The sequence below is a fragment of the Spermophilus citellus genome (assembly GCF_964194105.1).
Source record: "Spermophilus citellus genome assembly, chromosome: 15".
Lineage (NCBI taxonomy): Eukaryota > Metazoa > Chordata > Mammalia > Rodentia > Sciuridae > Spermophilus > Spermophilus citellus.
This window is the reverse complement of record NC_138195.1, coordinates 91,919,561-91,939,997: the sequence shown is the minus strand read 5'-3', so window position 1 is coordinate 91,939,997 and position 20,437 is coordinate 91,919,561. Positions and strand designations below refer to the sequence as shown.

General features: G+C 49.9%; 1 protein-coding gene across 1 annotated transcript in view; it reads left to right on the top strand.

Moving 5' to 3' along the window:
* The window catches only part of ADAM12 (ADAM metallopeptidase domain 12), a 330,028-nt gene that overhangs the window by 202,138 nt on the left and 107,453 nt on the right, over positions 1-20,437 (top strand). The window contains exons 4-5 of the mRNA XM_081267967.1: positions 1,595-1,673; positions 16,288-16,364. Of these exons, the coding sequence (XP_081124093.1) occupies positions 1,595-1,673; positions 16,288-16,364 (156 nt within the window). The remainder of the gene's footprint in view (positions 1-1,594; positions 1,674-16,287; positions 16,365-20,437) is intronic.

Here is a 20,437-nt window from a genome sequence, read left to right as displayed (position 1 = left end):
CAGCCTCTCTCAGGGTGGGGGACGCAGCGGTGAACAGAGAGCACCACCCCATGGTTTATATTCTTGTTACAAATAAACAGATGAACAACTCCCATAGGAATGCTGTTTGGAAGACCAAGGGGACTCTGTGACATGGGGTGGTGGGGATTCCTCAGATAAGACATCAGGAGGCCCTCTAGCAAGACAGCACTCACCCCAGGCACCGGAGAGGAAGAGGAGCCTGGTCAGGAAAAGCCACATGAAAATCCAGGAGGAACGTTCCAGACACAGGGCACGACAAACACAAAGGCTGTCGGTGGGAGAGGGTCTGGAATGTTCTAGAACCAGCCAGAGGCCAGTGTTGGCTGGGACAAATGTAAACCAGAGAGAAGTTTGCCCCAGAGCTGAGGGTGGCAGGGGAGACCTTTGGAGGCTGGGCTTCATCCACATGCACTGGGAGGCCAGCACGGGGCTGTAACATGCTCTGAGCCCCACCCCGTGGGACCTGTGGAGACACAGCTGGCACCGAGGGGGTCAGAGCAGGCGTCGGGGCACATGGGAACTTCTTGGGGTGGGTTCTGCTAGCAGGCTGTGGCTCCTGCCTCCCCTTCCCTTGGACATGAGAGGTAGAGTACCAGCGGGCCTGGTCAGAGGCCCCCGGTGGACGGCTCTGTCCTACACAGTGAGTCCCTCAGCCGTGATTCACGAGTCTTGTGAGGGCAAATCAAGGCTCCAGCACTGCTAAGACCCGAACGACGAGGTTATTAATAAGGCACGAGATAAGTCAAAGTGTAAATTAATAGTGACACCATAAGTAACGATGTATTTTAAACTGTACTGGACTCTTCTGCTGTGGTCTTGAGTCTGGCCAAGTGTTCTTCTGAGGCCACTGGAGCCCATGAGTCCTGCCCCAGTGGGGCAATGGTCTCTGCCTCCTCTGTGCCTCCCACGTGTTCCTCTGCAGGTTCGCTCCCACGTCCCCTCCCTGTCCCCACCTTCCCAGCCCACCCCTTTCTGCCTGTCTCCCTGATCACGTCCCAGGGCCCCCCTCATCCGATTTTTCTCAGCAAGTCAACGTTTCCATGTGTCCGGGTGGTTTTCCTCCCCGTCCTCCTACACACTGCTGACTGCACTGCTCCTCTAATCTCTTCTGTGAGATTTCCACACCGACACCTGTCCTCTCTCCTGAGGGGGCACGCAGCGGGGGCACTTCTTTTTCCAGCAGGTGGCTTAGACATCAATCACAGTCCCCGACCCTCATGACTCCCTGGCACCTGGTGTTTCCCAGCTCGGGACCCAGTCTGTGCTATTCGTGGAAGAGTGTGCGTGTGCGTGGGCACATGTGCCAATGAGCTCGTGTGTGCACTGGAGGATGAGGTGGCAGGAGTGGGGGTGGCCCCACACGCACCACAGGGGAGTGTTCAAAGCCCACATTTCTGAATCAGCCCCCAGGGTCTCCTCCGAGTTCTCCCTGTGGAGGTCTTCGGGAGCCTCACCAGATTATCTGCAAAATGAGGAGGTCAGCCCCTGCCTGCAGCACAGCCTAGAAGCTCACACGCACGCACGTATCATTGCAATTTGATGTTCATCTTTTATGTTGTTTTTGTCTCCACAGGGGCCTCATTGCCAGTGGTTTCACGGAGACCCATTATCTGCAAGACGGTACTGATGTCTCCCTCACTCGAAATTACACGGTAATTCCTTCACTTCAGACCAGCGTAACTCTGTGCTGTTGAATCTGTGCTTAAACTTTGGAGCCATTTTATTCTGAGCAGAATCAGAAGCCCAGACTTTTCACTTAGGTCCCAAGAAGAGTTTGTACATCCCTTAATGTTTAGCCATTCCTTTGTCACTCCAGAAAAATTTGGTTTTGTCCACGCACATGTCAGAACAGCTGTGGAGGGTTTATGGCAGGGACAACCCTGGAATCCCTTCGAGGCCTTGGGGTGTTCGTTTGAGTGAGTCCTTTTTAGAAAACCCAGCCAAAGTCAGAGATCACCTGCAAAGCAGTCCTACCTGGGCTGAATTTTGGTGCATTAAACTTTAAAGTTCCTTAAAGAAATTTAAGAGAAAACTGACTGACTCTGCTTAACTTACTATAAATGCACCCACAATGTTGACAGGATTATATGTCAAGAGTTTTACTGGATATGGCATTCATCACTGCCTGATCAGCTTTTCTGATATTTGAACTTTTACATGTAATGAGAAAATGCTCATTTTATTTGTTCCTTTAGCGATTATCGTACATCGTCTGTGTGTGCAAATGGCCCTGTGTGTGAAAACGGAGACTCAGAGAGAAAAAGACAAAGTCATTGTCCTCTGAGGATAGGAAGTTCCCTTGCTCTAAAAGCTGTGGGGGTTTGTTTTAGAAGTATGTGGTAGAGTCAGGCTTTACGTCTGCCATGGAAGTGCTGGCAGGTCACCCTCATTGTCTCCAAGGCCTCTCTTCTCTGCATGTTGTCAATACCTTTCTTTAAGTGTGTTTGGCACCCAGCACTTATGAACTGGCGCTTCCCCCTCCCGGGAACACAGTGGGATACGCTGCTGCAGACCTCCCAGCCTGCATTGTTCAGCTTTCCGTAGCTGTGACAAAATCCCTGAGAAAATCATCTTAAAAAGAGGAGGATGAATTTTGGCTCCTGGTTTCAAAGGTTTCAGTCCATGGTGGCTTGGCCCTGCAGCTTTGGGCCTGTGGTGAGGTGGAAGGGCGTGGCAGGGAATGCAGGCCGAGGCGAAGCTGGGAAGCGGAAAGAGCAAAACGGGGCCTGGGACAAAATACTCCCTTCAGAGCACACCCCAGGGACCTGCGTCCTCCTGAAGTTTCCACCTCCCAACAGCCCGTTCCGTTAAGATTCCGCCAGTTGGTGAGTATATGGATGAGGACAGATCCTCACCACCCTGTCACCCCCCAAAGGTCCCGTCTCTGAACACGGCTGCCCCAGGGACCAAGCCCTAACTATATGAGCTTTGGGAGGGACCTTCCAGATCCAATCAACACAGCCCAGATGAGACCCATAGAAATCCCGCATGGAACATGAGCATAGAGGAGTTGTGTCAATGCCTGGTCAGACGTAGAAGAGAATCATGGAAATCCTCCAGAGAGGAACCAAGAGGGGAAATGAGCTCAGAGCACTGGCATTGAGTGGGGCCAGGGGACCCCAAAGGGCTATTCAGGAACCAGAGAGAGAACCCGGTACGTGGGACAGGGACAAGAGAAGTGGGCATGTGCGGCTGTGAGTCTCGAAGATTGTGGCCCCCAGTCTGTGTTAAAAAAAAAAAAAAAAGGAAGAGAGGGAGAGACAGACAGGAAGAACCCTCCAACCACAGAGGGGCACGAAAGAACTGTCCACCAGGTATTCTGAATTGAAAAAAGATTTCCAAAAAAAAAATGGGAAACTGAACCCCATCTAGCTCGTGTGCATGTTGGGAATGGGCTGGGCCCCGGTCCAGAATTTTAATACCCTCATAAGAATGGAATTCCCAGTCAAGATCCCGACCTCAAAGCGGGTCTCAGATCAGTGAGCCCCGCGGCCCACGCTGAAGCCAGCCCCAAAGTGCTCCAGGGGAAGGTTTTCATGGCCCAGACGACACGAGATGCCCCAGCAAGGAGATAATAAAAAGCGCCATAAAAATAGTAAGGATCAGCCTTGAGTCCAAATCACAAACCAAACAAGGAACACAGCCCCTGTCAGCAGGCATCTTTGGAAAAAGAAACCAGAGAATCGGTGCTTCCAGGAACACCAGATGATAGAAAAACCAGGGGAAACGGTTAAGAGGACAGAGCAGGTCTGATAGAAATGCCACATTAAAACACGTTTTAAAAACAGGAAAGAAACAAGGTCTAGGCAGAATATCCTGAAAATATCCCTGAACTGAAGAAAGACATGAATCTTGAAGAAAATGCACCAAATCCCAGGCAGGAACAAAGATGAACCCCCCCCCCATTCCAGGGTGGGTCACAGAGAGACGGCAGAGCATCAGGAAGGGAGCCCCGAAACCACGTGGGACAAAGGAGACGCTCATGCAGATATTTTCTGTTGAAGCAACAGTAGATTCCCAGCCAGGGCCATGGAACTGAGCTTCAGGGAGCCAAGGATAAATTATTGTCACCCTCAATTTTATACTCAAATGAATTTACAAAAATAAGAGTGAAATAGACATTTTTATGTAAAAAGGAGATTTACTTCTCTTCTAGCCTAACAAAGAATATCTACCCAAAAAATAACTAACAAAGAATTCTTAGTAAGAAGCGGGGAGCTGGGGTAGGATGTCAAAAGCAATCATAAGCGAAATAATTGCATGTGAATAAGCCCAAACAATCCATTTAAAATAATAATTTAAACAGTAATGACTGAATTTGTTGTTCTGAAACATGATAAAAAATAGATTTAAAAGTTTAAGAATTTCTATTGTTCTGGAGGATAATAGATGTACTAATTAGATTTCAATAATTAAAGTATGTCTTTGGCAACTTTAAGCATAACCCTTTAAAGAACAGAAAGGCAGAGTATAGAATTCTGAATAAGAATGAATAAAAATAGTGCATCCATCAGTAGAGAGCAGGAAAGAAAGAAGAGGAGAAAAAGAACAGAGTAAACAAAACAAAGTAACAAGATAAAAATGAGACAGCATATTCATCTCATTATTGTTTGTTAAAATAAAGTATCTCCTTAGAACTTAAAATAAAATCCAGCTGCATAATTTTTACAAGACTCACACCCCACCCCAAAAACAAAATGCTTGTGACAGGAAAGGAATGGGAACAAGAAAGGACTGATGAATCTCAGCCCAGGAAAGCTGCCTTGGTCTAGGGACATCAGACAAGCTCAATCTTGAGGCAACCATGTCACCACTAGGGACCAAGGGATCACAATGTCCTGATAACAGAAATCACTCAAAAGGGCCAGAAAGACCAGGAAACTATAGGTACCAGCAGAAGAGTCTCCAAATATGTTTAAAAATAATTAATCTAGGTTAATTAAAGGTTTTTATAAAATCTAATGACCCCATTAAAAACTAGGTGTTATGGGCTGAATCTGATTTCCTTCTTAGTTATGTTTACTTAAAGAAAAAAGAGAAAAACTCCTATATCAATGGAACTCTTGAACTTAGCAATTTCAAGAGAAAATTCTCTAAATATACAGTTGATATAACTTATTCATAATGCAAGACACTAAAAATACCTTGACATTCTCACAACAAAACAGGAGACTTAAATATACCTCTCTCTGAAATGGAGATTTTAAAAATGAGCAGAAATTACAAGAGGAAGACAAAAGAATTATGAGAAAGCATTAGTTAAACCAAAAACTGCTCATCTGAGTATGTTAATAAAACTGTTAACAAAACATTTATGAAATTAATCAAGGAAAAAATTCTCAAACAATTTTAGGGATGCTAAGAAGGATACAGCTATTGCTAAGTAGAGATCCTTACAATCGTGAGTCTTTATCAACATATTATTTTCTTAAAAATGTAAATTGTTAAAATTGGTTCACAAGGAAAAAGAAAAATTTTACTCTTACTATATAAAGAAATTAAATTGAGTATTTTAAAATTCTACCCATAAAAATAATACCAGGTGAGTTTTACCAAATCTATAAGAAATAAATAGCTCCTGAAAAAAAAGAAGCAAAGTTTTTAAAGTAGAAGAGGAACTAGCAAAATTATAGAAAGAATAAATAAAAAATGAATCTTTTGAAGTATGAACATAGTTGCAAAAATTACAAGAAGTATAAACCCTCTACAGCGTATATGTTAAAAATCCTTTAAGAAGAAAGCAAGGATCCGTAGCATTGATCTATCTTCAAATGTCATTCTGTACATTAATAGCTTCAGATGAGTGGTGTTATTATGCTTGGTGCTATTTCTTCTACTATAATATTATTAGCAATATACTCTTTCATTTATAGGTTCTAGTAGCTTGTGTGGGTGGGGATGTTTCTGGTGTCTCCTCTCTGCCCCATAGAGCCTCACAGAGCATGTTCATATAAGAAGTTTTTAAAAAATGATTCACCTGGCCATTTCAGCGTCTGAGGTGATGCCATCCATAATTCGTTCACGTACCCGTTCATTCACCCAGGGCTCATGGACATGGAACAAAATGTATCCGCAGCATATTAATCAAGGAAAAAATTCTACAGGACAGGCATGGCATTTGAAAGACATAAAAGCAAGTATGTTTTCACTCACCTGCTATGATAAGAAGTGTGTGCAAAGAAACAGTTTTAACTCCTGGGAGTCAGTTCACTGAGGAAGGGACATTTATCTGGCTGTATAAAAGAGGGTAAAGAAGAGATTGGCATGAAATCCTCAATCCTAAGGAGTTTGGACTTTCTCTTACTGGAAATATGGGAACCAGGGAGAGGGCTCACACAGCAGAATGACATGTTCAGTTCTGTGCTTCGGGGACTCCGAGCAGAACAACAAGATTGGGAGGAACATCAGAGACAGAAGGCAGGATTTGTCAGGGGCCTGCTGTGGTCGATGAAGAGTCCATCCATAGACAAGGCCTGGTGTAGACACAACGGTCCAGATGCTTAGAGGAGTGTGAGAGGTCAAGCCTGGTGGTGGTGGACGAGGGGAATGTCAGCAGGAGGGTTCTGCCTCCATCTAGCCTGGGAGAGAGGCAACGTGGTCCTCACTAGTGCCATTGAGAAGCAGCTACTGGCTGGAAGGCAGAGAGGACATGAGCCCTGGTGTGTCTGTGTCAGAATGGCAGGGACAACCAGGCACAGGTGTCAGCAGGCAGGTCACCACAGGAGAAAGACGGAGGCCAACCTTGGATCTGAGGACTCACCTCGTACATAATTGACAGTGCCACAAGTTCACACTTGACTTTCTATTTTTTTCCTAAGATCTTATTTAAAATATATTTTGAGACTTGGCACCGAGGCTACCTCCACAAAGCAAATTGTTATTCCAAAAATTAACAGAAAAGGGAGCTCCTAGAGGAAGCACCTGTCTGCCAACAGGTTCAGGTCCTCCAAATACGCACTAGGGCAGGGAAGGGTGCTCAGAGAACGTGACAGATGTAGAACATGTAAGATGTGCTGCTAAAGTTATTTCTGCAGTTTTCTGCTTTAATCTGCCTTATTTTCTTCTTAAGCACCAGCACACCGCCCCCCCCCCCCCGCACTGCTTCATTGCTCATTTGAGAGTAAAAATGCAATGGGGGTAAAGAAGCAGCAGAAATACAGGGCTCAGTAAACGAGGGTCCAAGAGCAGCAGGTCTGTTTTGGATGTGGATTGCAAAGCTGAAGGCTGGAAATCAAGGTGTCTTAGAATACAGCCAGGATAGAAGGTTCCAGAATCTTAGTAGCCACCATCTTCATAAGGGGAGCTCTGTACTTTTCTGTGATTGATGCATGTACAGGGGCAGGGGTGTCTCCTTCTCCTTATTTCTCCGTGAGGTGACTGTGAAAGCCTCCTTCCCCAGGAAGGGTCCCAAGGCATGATCTAACAAGAGGAGGTGGAGAGGGTACCAGAAATTGCCAGGAGCGTCCCTTCTGCCCAGGCCCAAGCTGGTATCCTCTACAGAATATGCCCCAAGCCCCTTTGCAAAGGCAGTGAAGCCAAAGCTGTATTCTGCTCTTCAATGGACTCCTGGAATATATCCTCAGTAGGTGAAGCAACTGGAGAATGATGGATTGACATCATCAAGCCCTTGCAAACAATAGCACATTTGCTTTTCTATTTAGAAAAACAGTGATTCTTCTTTCCACCCAGCAGCTACCTCCTCCCATGCCTTGAGTGCCACCCCAAGTCACCAGCCAGGTTACTGGAAAGACGAGGCGTGAACAAGAGAGTTCACTCTGCAGAGCCCCCGGCCTGAACAGCTGGTCCTTAAGCCCAGGCCAAGGCCTGGCCTTGCTATTGGTGCACAAGAGAGATGTAGCCTGGGCTTTTGTTCTTATTGAATCAGGCTGGAAAACAAAAAGAAATGTGCTGACTCACTCATCCATCCTCCACAGTCAGCCCCTACTGCGTTCTCCCAAAAGTTACATGTAAAATAAGAACCACTTTGGCTACAGCGCATTAGCTGTTGTTGTTTTTAATATTTTAAACAGCAGTGTAAGCTGTTGACTCAGAGTAGGGGCTGATTTTAATTTTGGAATTGATCTCTTGTCCCTTCTCTCTGTTACCCTGACAGGATAAAGTATTTGTGACTTTGTCCTTCACTGGCCACATGTAAGGGAGGATTATGTTTTATATTGTCACTTCTAATAATGCCAATGGGAGAGAATATACATGACATTTGTGCTATTTAAATCCCCCAAACAGCTCTGGGGAAGCTGGAGTCCTCATCCAGGGTGGCCCCCAGATGCCCCCAGCCCTGGTGGAAATGCTTGTCTGCTGTATGCAGTTAACTAAACCACAGGCCTGTGCCAGGCCCACGCCTGCCGCTGAGAGCAGCAGGGATTAGAACCAGACTAGGAGACTCACTGGGGCCGGGAGGAGCCTGGCGTCACCCAATAGCCACAGCAGAAGAATCCCTGCTGAAGACCCAGAAAGAAAGGCCGAGGGGGGCGATTCCGGACCTACGGATCATGAAGGCTGAGTGGCAGAGAGGACCCACCAGCCGAGTCTGAGGGTTGAGGAGACAAGAACCAGGAGAAAGAGAACCTTCTAGACCCGAGCAGGGTTATCCCGGGGCAGGGAGGCTGGGTGTGGGTGTTGACAGAGGCCTGAGTGTACAGGACTTGGAGACCACGTGACAGACTTGGTCTTGATAAAGGAAACCTGGGCAGCCATTAAAGGGTGTCCTCAAGGGGGTGTAGCAACCACATGGGGCTCTGAAAAGGACACCTGTGGGTGCAGCGTGAGGAAGAGTCAGAGCACGGGATCAGGCAGGCCCTTGTGGGAACGTCAGAATCCCTGGTGAGGGGAGCTGCCCGGGGCCAGGTGCGCAGAGATGTGGAGGAGGGAGAACGCCCCCTGTGCGTGTGACAGCACCCAAGGCTTTCCGTGTCCCAGGTGTCCCCTGTGCTTCTGCTTGGGAAAAAGTAGTGACAGCATTTGCCAGGAGAGATGTCAAAAGGGGCCAGAGTTAACCAAGGCTGAGCCATCCGGGAGGGTGGGTTCAGTATTTTGATGGAAATTGTTGATGGGTGACAGCCTGGGCGTTTCCATGGCAACTGCTTTCTGGGAAGCAGCAGTACCTTGGGCAATCGGCTTGGACTCCACATGTGAGACAAATGGACATTTGTCCATTGCAGCTAGAGAGCCTCTGAAGAGAAGAGGGGTGGTTCTGGAAGTGACAGGGAAGCCAGAGAGCATCACGTCTCAGGAGCACACCAGGCGTGAGCCAGCTCATCATCACATTCCAAAGTCGGTCTGAGATGCGTGGGTTGCCCGTCACTGAGTTCCACGCCCCCTCCCCAGCTCTTCCCGTTGCCCCCTCTCTGACCACCAACCTCCGTGCTAACTCCTCTCCCCAGCTTCCCACATCCACAGGACTTCCGCCTCCCCCACTCACCCTGCACCTCAGGCTTCACATGGAGATGCCTGACCCCCGCTCCACCCACTTCCCACCTCACCTAGTCTCAATCCAGACCCCTCCTGCCAAATGACCCTTCTAAATCACGCATGTCATCACTCTTACATTTTTTACCTTGATCCTCCTGAATTGCCAAAGGTTCCCTGCCATGCCTTCTTGATCAAGCCCAAATTTCTAGACTCCCCATTGACAGCGGTGACACACCCACCTTTCCATGCTGGCATTCAGTCACCCACCCGAGGGGCCTGATGGGGTTGATGGTGTGTCGGTATGACAGCTGATGTCAAGGAGCACGAGCGCAGGTCCTGTTCGCAGCCCCTTCAGAGGTCGACTTGTCCATCTTCACCCGAGGTCAGCCCTTGTTATTTTATACCCTGACGAGGAAACTGAGACATGGAGAGTAAAGTGAGTAGGCCACGCCCACAGCTAATGAGGGTTCCGACCCTGTGGTCTGACTCTAGAATCTGAGCTCCTGAGCGCTGTGACACGCTGCCTCTACTCGCCTGGTCAGAGCAGGGGGTTGTGCTGTGTGTCTGTCCCTGGTGCTTGCTGTAGCAAGTCTATAAAGGCAGTGGTGAGGACTCGGGGGCACATGGAGTTCATTGACCAAGGGAGTCCCTGGGGAGCGTCCAGGGGAGAGCAGAGGGTGTCTGCCTGAACAAGTCCTGGAACAGGAAGAGAGGAGAGGCCGGAGCAGCCCCCTGGGAATTCATAAGTATGTCGTCATTGCTGCAGGGCCCCTGAGCTCAGATGGGCAAGGTCCCAGGGCCTCTGTGGTGCTATAGAAGGGTGGGAGGAGGACATGCCACTTCCTCAGGGAACTCACAGGCCGACAACAGATGGCAGAGTGCACTGTGACCAGAATGCGGTGGGGGCCGGGCAATGTCAGAGCCCAGCAGGCTCCAGAGGACCTGCAGGATGTGGTGACTGTCCTGAGCCAGACCTGGGGCAGCAGCCGTGGGTGTCAGGAGCATGGCAAGGACGTGACTGTGTCGCCACATCCCTGCACCAGCACTTACCCAGCCGTGAGATGTGCAGGAGAGACTGGGAGACAGGCAGGCCAGCCAAAGCCACTGCCCGTGGGAGAGCAAGTGCACAGTACTTGCCTTGCCTACCCAGTTCCTTCCGAAATCCCTCACAGGTCATGATGACAGATGAGAACATGAGCTGCGGCCAGGAAGGCCCACAAGTAAGCTGATCACCAGGCTCTGGAGGCTGCGTGTCTTGATTGAACAGCGGCTGGCCCCTTAGGTCTTCTGCCCCTGCCCACCACCCCAACCCACCCTAGCCCCCTTGAGGATCTTCAGAAAAATCTACACAGCACCCAAGAACATGGGGAGCTGGGAGTGCGGAACCAGAGAGAGAGAGAGAGAGAGAGAGAGAGAGAGAGAGCGCAGAGCCAGTAGACCCCTCGTCCAGGGCGTCCATTTCTCTCTCCGTCCACCCATTCATCCAGCAAGGCCACACTGAGCAAAGGTTCGTAGGAGGAAAACAGTGGGTGGAAAATAGGCCCCACAGCATCCTGGGTTAATGGGCCTTCCACGTTGGTAGCAATACTTTACACATCACTGTATTTCCCTGAGTTTTGTTTATTCAAGCCACAAAACCCTGGGAAAGTAAGCACCTATTCCATGTGAGCCTCAACCCAAGGCTCCACCTCTGGGTGGGTCTTGTGGTGTCTCAGCGGTCGGCATCCTGCTTCCAGGGATGGTCTACTTGCAGGGAGGTCCCGAGAACGCCAACAGGATTTCTTAAGCATGTGTTCCCTGGTGCAGAATTCCAGCGCAGCAATACAACTCAAATGGCCCGAGGTTTGTTCTGTACAGTCTTCAACTAGGCCTGGTTCTTGTTAGAGCTGCAGAGCAGAGATGGCCGGGAAGCATGGGTGTGGCGACTGCTCCTTAACCATCCTGTCCTGCGCAGGCACAGGGCCAAGTACGGGGTAACAGCTCTGCAGGCACTTGGGCTGCTTGAGTGCCTGTCACCGTGTTTGAGTCCCAAGCAAACATGTGGTCTGTGGAGGCTTGGTGTTCCGCACAAGGGGACAAGGGCTTGACCACAGTTGTGCTGAAATGCAGGCCAGTGGTTTGCAGGCCACATGCCATCTACCCCCCTGTCTGCTCTGAGTGTGCAGATGACTTCACTGTCCTGCCGTCCCTGGAGGGACATCATGAGGAGGTGCAGCGGACCTTGCAAGTCTGCATTTTATATGAAAGCTTTTCTTTTCAAAAGAAGAGATGCAAGTGAGAGCTTGTGTTCCCAGCAAGGAGGGTTGGAGGGATGCTGTCTGGCCTGGAGTCAGAGGCTGGATTGAGGTCCTGTCCTGCCATCCATTGCCTCTGTGACCTTTGGTGACTGTTTAGCCAGCTGGGCCTCAGTTTCCACATCTGTCTGTTCAGGGTAGAATCTGGCTGGAAGAGCAAAGTTGACCTCAGATGGCCCAAAGTTTCCTTCTGGCTAAAGCATCTTATGATCCAAGCGCTGAATTCAGGTAGTTTGCCATGTGGCTTGTGGCAGGGGTGAGGAGCCCTCTGAGCCCCCAGAAAAACAGCACTGAAAATATGTTCTCTCAGCAGAGTCTCTTATAGACTTGTCTGGTCACAGTCCTTTGTAATCACAAGGTTGGGCCATTTTTGTTACCACTTTAGCACATAAAATTCCCTTCTTTCTGGTCCACTGAGAGTTGAGTAACAGGAGCTTGTTCTGACTTCCCATAGGGCATACAGTTGAGGGCTACCAATTTTCAAGTTCAAGAGTTCTTGTTCCATCTTCTTCTTACCCAGCATTATATTTGATTGATAGTATTAAACAGAAGGAAAATGTATTTTACTGGAGTGGGGAAACGCATTAGGTTAAATAATAGGTATATAAAATACATGGTTAGAGGCTTTGCAAAGGGAAAGGTGTAATTTTGTGGTTATGCGTGCTTGGCGCTCCTCCCCAGGCTGGGTTTTGTTGGTAGAGATAGAATGAAGTGCATCAGCAGAATAAAGCCAAGTAGGCTGTCCTCATGGGACAGTGTTTTGTCCAGCGATGGCTTTAGAGAGATGAGCAGAACAAAAAGACCACAGGGCTTGTTGTCTTTGGGGGCATCAGAGAGAGGAAGGATTCGGGCCAGGAAGTGTGGAGAGCAGAAGCCACAGTTCGCCAGCAAGGGCAGTGATGGTCAGCAGGCCCTGAGGCACAGACCTCCTCTGGCACGATGCTGCCTGCCATGTCACCCACTGGTGTGGCACCTCCAGACCCAATAGGCCAAGTGTCCATGAGTTCAGGAGACCCGCTTGGCTCCCGCCTCAGCCTCAGTGTGTGGAGACGACCTGGCCTCAGATACCGGTGCACACTGGGCGGGGTACTGCCCTCGTGACCCTCTCTGCCTCTGCCCCTTCCCTGGAGGTCATGACCCCTTACAGGGACAGAAACTATCTCCTTCACTCCCACAGATTTCCCTGGTACGACAAGCACACTGTTGAGAGCTATGCCGTGATCCACTCACTGCGTGATACAAACCAAATCACATCTGTTCCCATTTGGTGAGTCTGGAAGTTGGAGTTATCCCAGAGACTCTTCAGTTAGAGCCATGGTAATTGTGCTTAGTAATCTTAGCAGTGAATCCCTGATGGAGTGACCATGGGCATGTCAGCCCCTGTCCGAAGGTACCAAAGTGGGATCAGCTGAGAAACGATGGCTGACTCCGGTCAAGGATGGGAGAGGAGGGATGGTTTCCTTTAAGGAACAATTTGTGAAAGCTGCAGTCCACTCCCTCTTCTTTCACAAGCAGCCATTCAGCCAAGGTGTTGAATTGGAAATTAATTTGATACCAATTTGTTCTTGGCTTCTGCTTCAATGAGCTTATATTTCTGGGTATTTAATTTGAAAGTACATTTGATAAATAATCTATTAAAAATAAATTGAGATTGAAAATAGATGAGTTTGAGATTTCAGAGGTCAGTAATTAAGATTATTGTCACTTAATGCAAAAAAAACTAAAGACTATTGTCATAATTTGATTTTTAATTTTTAAGCAGTATCTAGCTGCCAATACTGCCATGTCATATTTTTCTAAGATGGGGGAACTTCTACATTGGACCCCAAAAGTCAGCCCCAGTCAAACCCCAGGCAGCGATTCTGGGACAGAGGGCAGCCCTGGCATCTGAACTCCAGCGGCCGATGACTTGGAATTGTCCTCAGTCTTCATGTGTCTATAGTGTCCCTAGGGCTGAAATCCCCTCCTGAAATCCACGAGGCTGAATCTGCCTGTGATGCAGAGCCTAGGAGCCGTGAGACCCCTCTGGTGCCCTGAGGTGTTGCAATCCAGTTATGGAATTGTTTGGAGAATCACCACTGTGCCTCCCATAGGTAGGTGACCAAGAGTTGTCTAGAGAGGGGAGACACAGGAGCATCCCAAAGCATCTTGCACAGGTGTCGGGAGGCATGCTGGCTGCAAGGGCTGTCCTCCCTCCTGGCGTGGGGGATGGCTGATGTGGCTGCCACCCTCCTAGTATCCCATGCCCAAGCCACATGCTCACAAAAGAGGCCAGACTCACTGGGGGGAGGGGGGCGGAGGTGAGGGCACTGTGAGTACCACACCCCTGCCCCTGCATCTTCAGCCAGGATGAACTCAGCCCATCCCTGATCTGCCAACCCTCCCACCACCACTGCCCACTGCCTTGAAATGTGCTTTCCCTCTGCTGGCTATGTCCTGTCCTGCCCCCTCCTTCCCTTGCCGGCCTTGGCCCCTGGACATCAGCCATCACACTCCCCAGTATGCTAGGGAAGACCCAAAGAGGAGCCCAGAACACTTGTGCTGTTGGCAATTGATAGGATCAACAAGAGAAAACCCAAACTGTTCAACTGATCAGATGGTCCAGCAAGGTGCCCGATATAAGATCACCTTACAAAACCCAACACTTCCCTTTACATTAAAAACCATCTATAAGGCAGAATAGGAAAAAAAGATCTTATAATAATATTGACAAAGCTATACAGTACCTATACATAAACTTAAAAACTTTCTAATCACTGCATGCAAAAAATGTTCTTAACCAAAGGGCATAAAAAGGACCCAACTGGAAGGAGAGGCTCACCCCGTACAGGAACAGGACAGATCTCTATTGTGCAAACTCAGGTTCTTACCAATGAAAGAACCCAGAAAGGAGGCCAGGTATTGTGTGCTTCTATGGCTATGAAATGACGGAACAGGAAAATCCGGAGCCAGGCTGGGGAGGGAGAGGGGAAGAGCTGCTGGAGGGTTCCACGTGGACATGGGGAGATCCGCGGTGGGCATTCATCTTAAATTTAAAGGAGAACTCCTTCTGTCTGATATCAGAGTGTCATATAGAACAATCGCAATTGAAACACTGGAGTATTGGCACAGGAACAAACCAATGGGGGTTTGCCTCAGTAGACTCCCTGGCCCCAAAGTGGAGCCACAGACTTACTGTGGGTCTTCAGCGTGTGCTGAGGCAGCACCCTAAATCAGGAAGGACAAGTGGCAATGGGAACAGCTGGTGCTTGTTTCTAGGGGAAAGTAGGATTCCAACCTCACACTTCCAGGTATTGAATAAACTCCAGAAAGATTAAAGAGCTAATTACCAGGACTATAAAAACAAGAAAATGAAGAAGGAAGTATCTGTGACCTTCAGGAAGCCATCTTTACCAAGACAGAAAATTCAGAAAGAGAAAGATGGGTACCTTGAATTTACAAAAATCAGTAACTCTCAAAACGAGAACATGTCATGAGCAACAAAAGATAAAAGATACTTCCCGCATAATAACAGGTACAGTATTAATATTCTGGATTATAAAGAACTTCTGAATCAATAAGAAAAAGTCAAAATAACAATCTCCCCACAGCTCCCTCCTTCCATCACCTTTCAGATGGTCCCCAAATCTTGTCCTCCACTTTGTGACGATCATCTTCAGCCCCTTCTTAAGGTGTCATCTGGTTTCTTCCATCACTCAAACTGGGCCTTTATTCTTAGCAAAGCCAAGGTAGTCTCTGCTGGGCAGGACAACTGGCCACTAAGTTGTGTCCTCGTGAGTGAGAGAGCCTTTTGCTGAGATGGAAACAGACTGAAACCCTCAGGGACCTTGCAGGCAGCCGGCTTCCAGAGAACCTGGGGAGGAGCACTGGATGTGCTCAGTGATCCCTTCATGGGCGCTACAGCATGACCCATGTCCAGCAGTGAAAGTGAGCTGGATTCTGGATGGACATCTGTCTTCACTAAGGAGGCATCACGCTGTGGTTCTCTCTGCAAGCGGGACATTAGGCACATCCCAGGGTGCTTTTGTCTTAGAGGAGCTTCCTATTTTGCTTTCCTGATGAGAGCCTTTCAACTCTCACTCAGGTATTCGGTGCAGTCTTCCTTTTCTTTCCTCCCCCCTTCCTCGCCTGTGCTTTCTTGTTTTCACGATCCATAGATTTAGGCCTCAATCTACTTTGCTTCACAGGTGCTGAAATACCTCGCTACCGTTCTTCATCTCATTACAAAAGACAATTGATATGAGGGTCAGATGACAAAGTCAACGTGACTTGTTCTGCTCTGGATTCTGTAAAACAGTCTGCATTGGGGGGCTTCCCTGTAGGACATCAGAGGGGCAAGAATGGAACTGATGAATCTTAAAGCCTGATTGTTAATCTCTAAGTAAATCATGTGCCCCTGGCTAGGTCACATTGGGCTTAGCATTGAATGTGTCAGAACAAAGACATTCTACAGCTCAAAACAAGTGGAGGATTAGAGGCCATTGGCTTGAAAGTGGGCAAAAAGCATTCTGAGTGACCCAGCCTTCTCCCCTGTCCCTTTCAGGGTCACTGTTACTACCATGGACATGTGCAAGGATACGATGATTCCTTGGCCAGCATCAGTGCCTGTTCTGGTCTCAGGTAAGTGCCATGACCACGGAGGCTCTCGTCTTAAGTACCCCCACCACAGACCACCCCCGTCTCTTGCCACTCCCTCTAAAGCACTGAGAGTGAGTGACAGGGCCTCACAGGCCAGGCACCCCCCACCCAGACAACAGGGAGGGGCCCTGGTCTGTTCATAGCAGCACAGGGCACTGGGGTCTTAGCTTCTCGTGACTTGCACCTTTTGAGTGCTGTCCTCAGGCCTGGTGGGCTGAGGGCCACTCAACCAGTGAGTTTCTGCACCGGAGCATGGGGTAAGTTATCTTTCCTTTTCCTGGCTCTGACGCTTCGACATTCCCGCTGTGAGAGACTGGACATTAGGTATTAATGTTGAAGCTGCTGACTTCATAAAAATTGTAAAGGGCCTCTTCTCATTAGGAAACAAAATAAAAGAACTAATTTAACAGTGACCTGGGTGAGTTGCATTACAGGCACATGGGTAGGGGCTGCTGCTGGGCTGCGGGCACAGTGCAAGAAATAATTACCTTCTGCGGCTGGAAGGCCAACCCTGGGCATGACTCACAGCTCCGGTCCTGGCAAATCACAGTAGTGAGCCATCAGCTGGCTCTTATGCTCCCCGGGAAAACCATTTGTCTGACAAATATCCAGCCGCCTCAGCCTTCTTACTGGGCTTATTTATTGAGTTTGTGAAGTAACAGCCTGTATCCTCAAATCCCAGGGTGGTTTGGGCACTGGCACCAGTTGTGCAAGAGAGGAGGGAGGGGCTGCAGGAAGGGGCCAGCCAGAGTCAGAAAGCAGGACTGTGCCTGCACATGAGCAGCCACCCCGACATCTGTGAGTTCCCTGCAGGACTCAGAGAAGGGGACACCGCTCAGCACATAGGTGCACATAGCCACACAGCTCACCTCACACACACCAATGAAGGAGTGCACACACACAATAACAACACAACACCAACGAGGGAGTGCACACACGTGTATAACAACACAACATACATATACCACAAATAATATAATGTGGCACAACATAGAGCATGTCACACACGGTACCACACACATGGCACCACACACACATACATGCACACGTCGGTGAACTTCTGCAAATGTGAGCATGGCAGTGACTGCAGTGGCGGTTGTCACGGCTTCCAACAAAGACAGAAGCCCCATGAGGCTGGCAGGGGTTGGGCCCCACAGAAACCTGCACGTCAGTCCTGACACGTAGCAGGCATGCGCACTCTTGAGTGATGGATGATGGGCGTGGCTGACTGGGGAGGAAGTGAGGAAATGACGCTCCCAGCCTGTGCGGGCTGCAGAGGGTTGGGGGGCATGGGATCCACTTAGTGTTTGAAGGTACAGAGGAAAAGCCTGGGTACTGAGGGGGCACAACTAAGGGGTGGCTCCATCCTGTGCACTTGAGACTTGAATGAAAGTAGAGGAGAAGGGGAAGAGGGCCAGCAGGGGAGCCTGGCCCAGGCAGAGAATGGCGGGTGTCCCTGATGGCCCTGGCGGGAGAGCCCCTTTCCTAGGGGGTGCTGGCCCAGCTGAAGGAGCCGGTGCTCCCACTAACCCTTGGCCCCTGCAGCAGCGAGCAAGCTTCTTGTCTGCCCACTGCCCACTGCTCACCTTCCAGTAAGACACGTGGGTGACACCTGTCCTCACACAGGGCTGTCTGCTCGGACGGATGTGCTTACACTTGGCCCCCAGCCCACTCTAGCCCAGAGGCTGGGGGAGCTTCGTTTCCTCACTTCCTCCCCAGTGTTTGATATCAGATTCGTCTTTTAAGTATTTACTTTTGGAATCCAGCCCCTGACTACGATGGGGACCTCAGGAGCTTGGAGCAGAGGTGACATGGCCTGACATATGGTTTCCACCAGGAACTAGAAGTGAAGTCGGCTGCAGAGGGCAGAACCCAGCCGGGCGCCTTTGCAGAGGTCACGGCGAAGGTGGGGCCTGGACAGAGGTGGCAACCACCGATGCTGTGAGCGGCTAGCAGCAGGTTGGAGTGTCAGCCCCTCACGCCTCCAGCTTTGCTAGTTTCAAAAACATGTCCCCAAGGCAGCATGGGTGCAAATATACAAAGGCACCAAGGTCCTGCTACTAGAGCAATTGGAGGAAAACATGGGTAATCTGTGAGCAGCCAACACAAGTACTGGCCCAGAGGAGGAGAGTCTGGAAGTGACAGGTGAGCAGAGGACAACAGGCCATCCTCCAGGAGCCAAGGTCCACGAGGGAAGAAATTGAAACAAGGTTCGGTGCTGAGAGGCCGCAGGAATGTGAGGTCCAGCCAGGTTTGGGCTGGGGAAGGAGGGGACAAGGAAGTTTGGGTGGAGAGGATTGGAGGGTGGATGAGCCCTCAGACCACAGTAGAAAGGGTTAGTGAAAAGGGAATGGGGTGGGGCCAGGTTGCAAGGAGTCTGCACCAGCCCAACCCCACAGTCAGGGAGCAGGGAGAGGGCAAAGGCACCAAAGAAAAGCAGCGAGATTTTGCCAGGAGATGGAAAAATGAGATCCAGGGACACTCAGGAGCAACAGGACCCCTCCAGCAACGCATGCCATCAACCCTGGGACCAGTGACCTGTGGGGCATCCTGATGGTCTGATCTTCAACAGGTGCTTTCCACAGGAAATCAGATCCTTTTGGGGTAAAGAAAAAAGGGATTTTCCAAGGGATTCCTGATAGCTCCTTCTTACACTCCATAAAACTCTTCATGGACCAGTCATTGGCTAGTTAGATGAACAGCTGGGTCGTGTGGTCCCAGAGTGAAGTCCATATGAGACAAAGCTGCCCTTAGCACCCCACGCCACTCAGTTACAGCTCCACCCCAGGCTGCCCCACAGTCCCTCTGTCCCAGGCCTGCTGACAGAGCTCCCAGTCCCCCACAAGAGCACAGAAAACGGAGGGTCCCCAGTTCCTCCCCCGTGGTAGGGTCGCCTTCTTTGGGCCAACCTGGAGGGTCTGAGTGTCAGCATCCACTTCTGCCCCCAGCACCTGGAGGAGGCTCTCTCCCTGGTGTGTCTCCAAATTTGGTAAAGCCTTGAGAGAGTCTCGGGATGGGAACTTCAGGAACTCCTAAGAGAAAGTGCTGGTTCTCTGGTGTTGGCCACCAAAAGAGACTGTGACAGGGTTGGGGAGTACCCTGTGGGCCTAAGGAGCACCTCGCTTGTGCCCCTGAGGATTCCAGTACCCAGATCTTTGTGCCACTGTACAGAAGCTGCAGACCATACATCAACAGAGAAATTCTGGAGCCGTGCAGTCAAGCTTTACCGTCTGGCTAGTTGAAAATCAGACCTGGGGAAGCTGTATTCCATCAACGGCTCCCTGACAGAGGGATCAGTTGGGGCTGGGAGGGAAGGGAGAATGTCTTTATCTCCAGTGGCACCAGGCTGGTAGACGTTAAGAAAGAACATAGGAATAAAGATGATGTCAAATCTGGTGAGCTCTGAAAGCCCGTCGAGGCCCAGGAAGGTGGAGTGAAGCGGGCGCCCCAGGGGACGCAGTAGCAGGAACCCCACAGGGTCCAGGTGCTCCGAGTCAAAGCAGGGAGGGAGCTGCCCACGCTGCTAGCTGGCTTGCTGGATGATGGGAGGGCGAGGTGAACTGTCCTGGAATGGACCCAGGGGAAGAGACCAGCAGGTCACCCTTCATCACTTGATGCTTACAGGGAAAAAGATAAAAGGTGGGGCCAGGGGAGACAGAATAGCCCAGTGGAAAGAGGGGTTGAAGAGGACCCTTTTAGAGGAGGGAAGAAATGGGACACGGAAGGAAGTCACAGAAACAAGGCCAGCCATGGGCTCGCTCTTACTTTGAAATGAACCCAAGCCAGAAGCGAAGCTCCGCTGTGAGTTACTTGGCCCTGTGTCTGGAGTCTCCCCACGATGCTCCGCCAGGGCGTTGTGGTTTTGGTGCAGCGTTCTTGGTTCTCCTCTCCCTTTCCCGCCTGGCCTCTCAGGGGCTCCCACTGCTCCTCTCCCCCATACCTAGTGAGTAAGCGCCCGGGCATGTGATGCACACGATGCTCCACCACACCAATTGCACGTGAGCCACCTGTCATGGTGATGGGGAGAGAATCCAGCTCCCAGACTGGAGGACCTG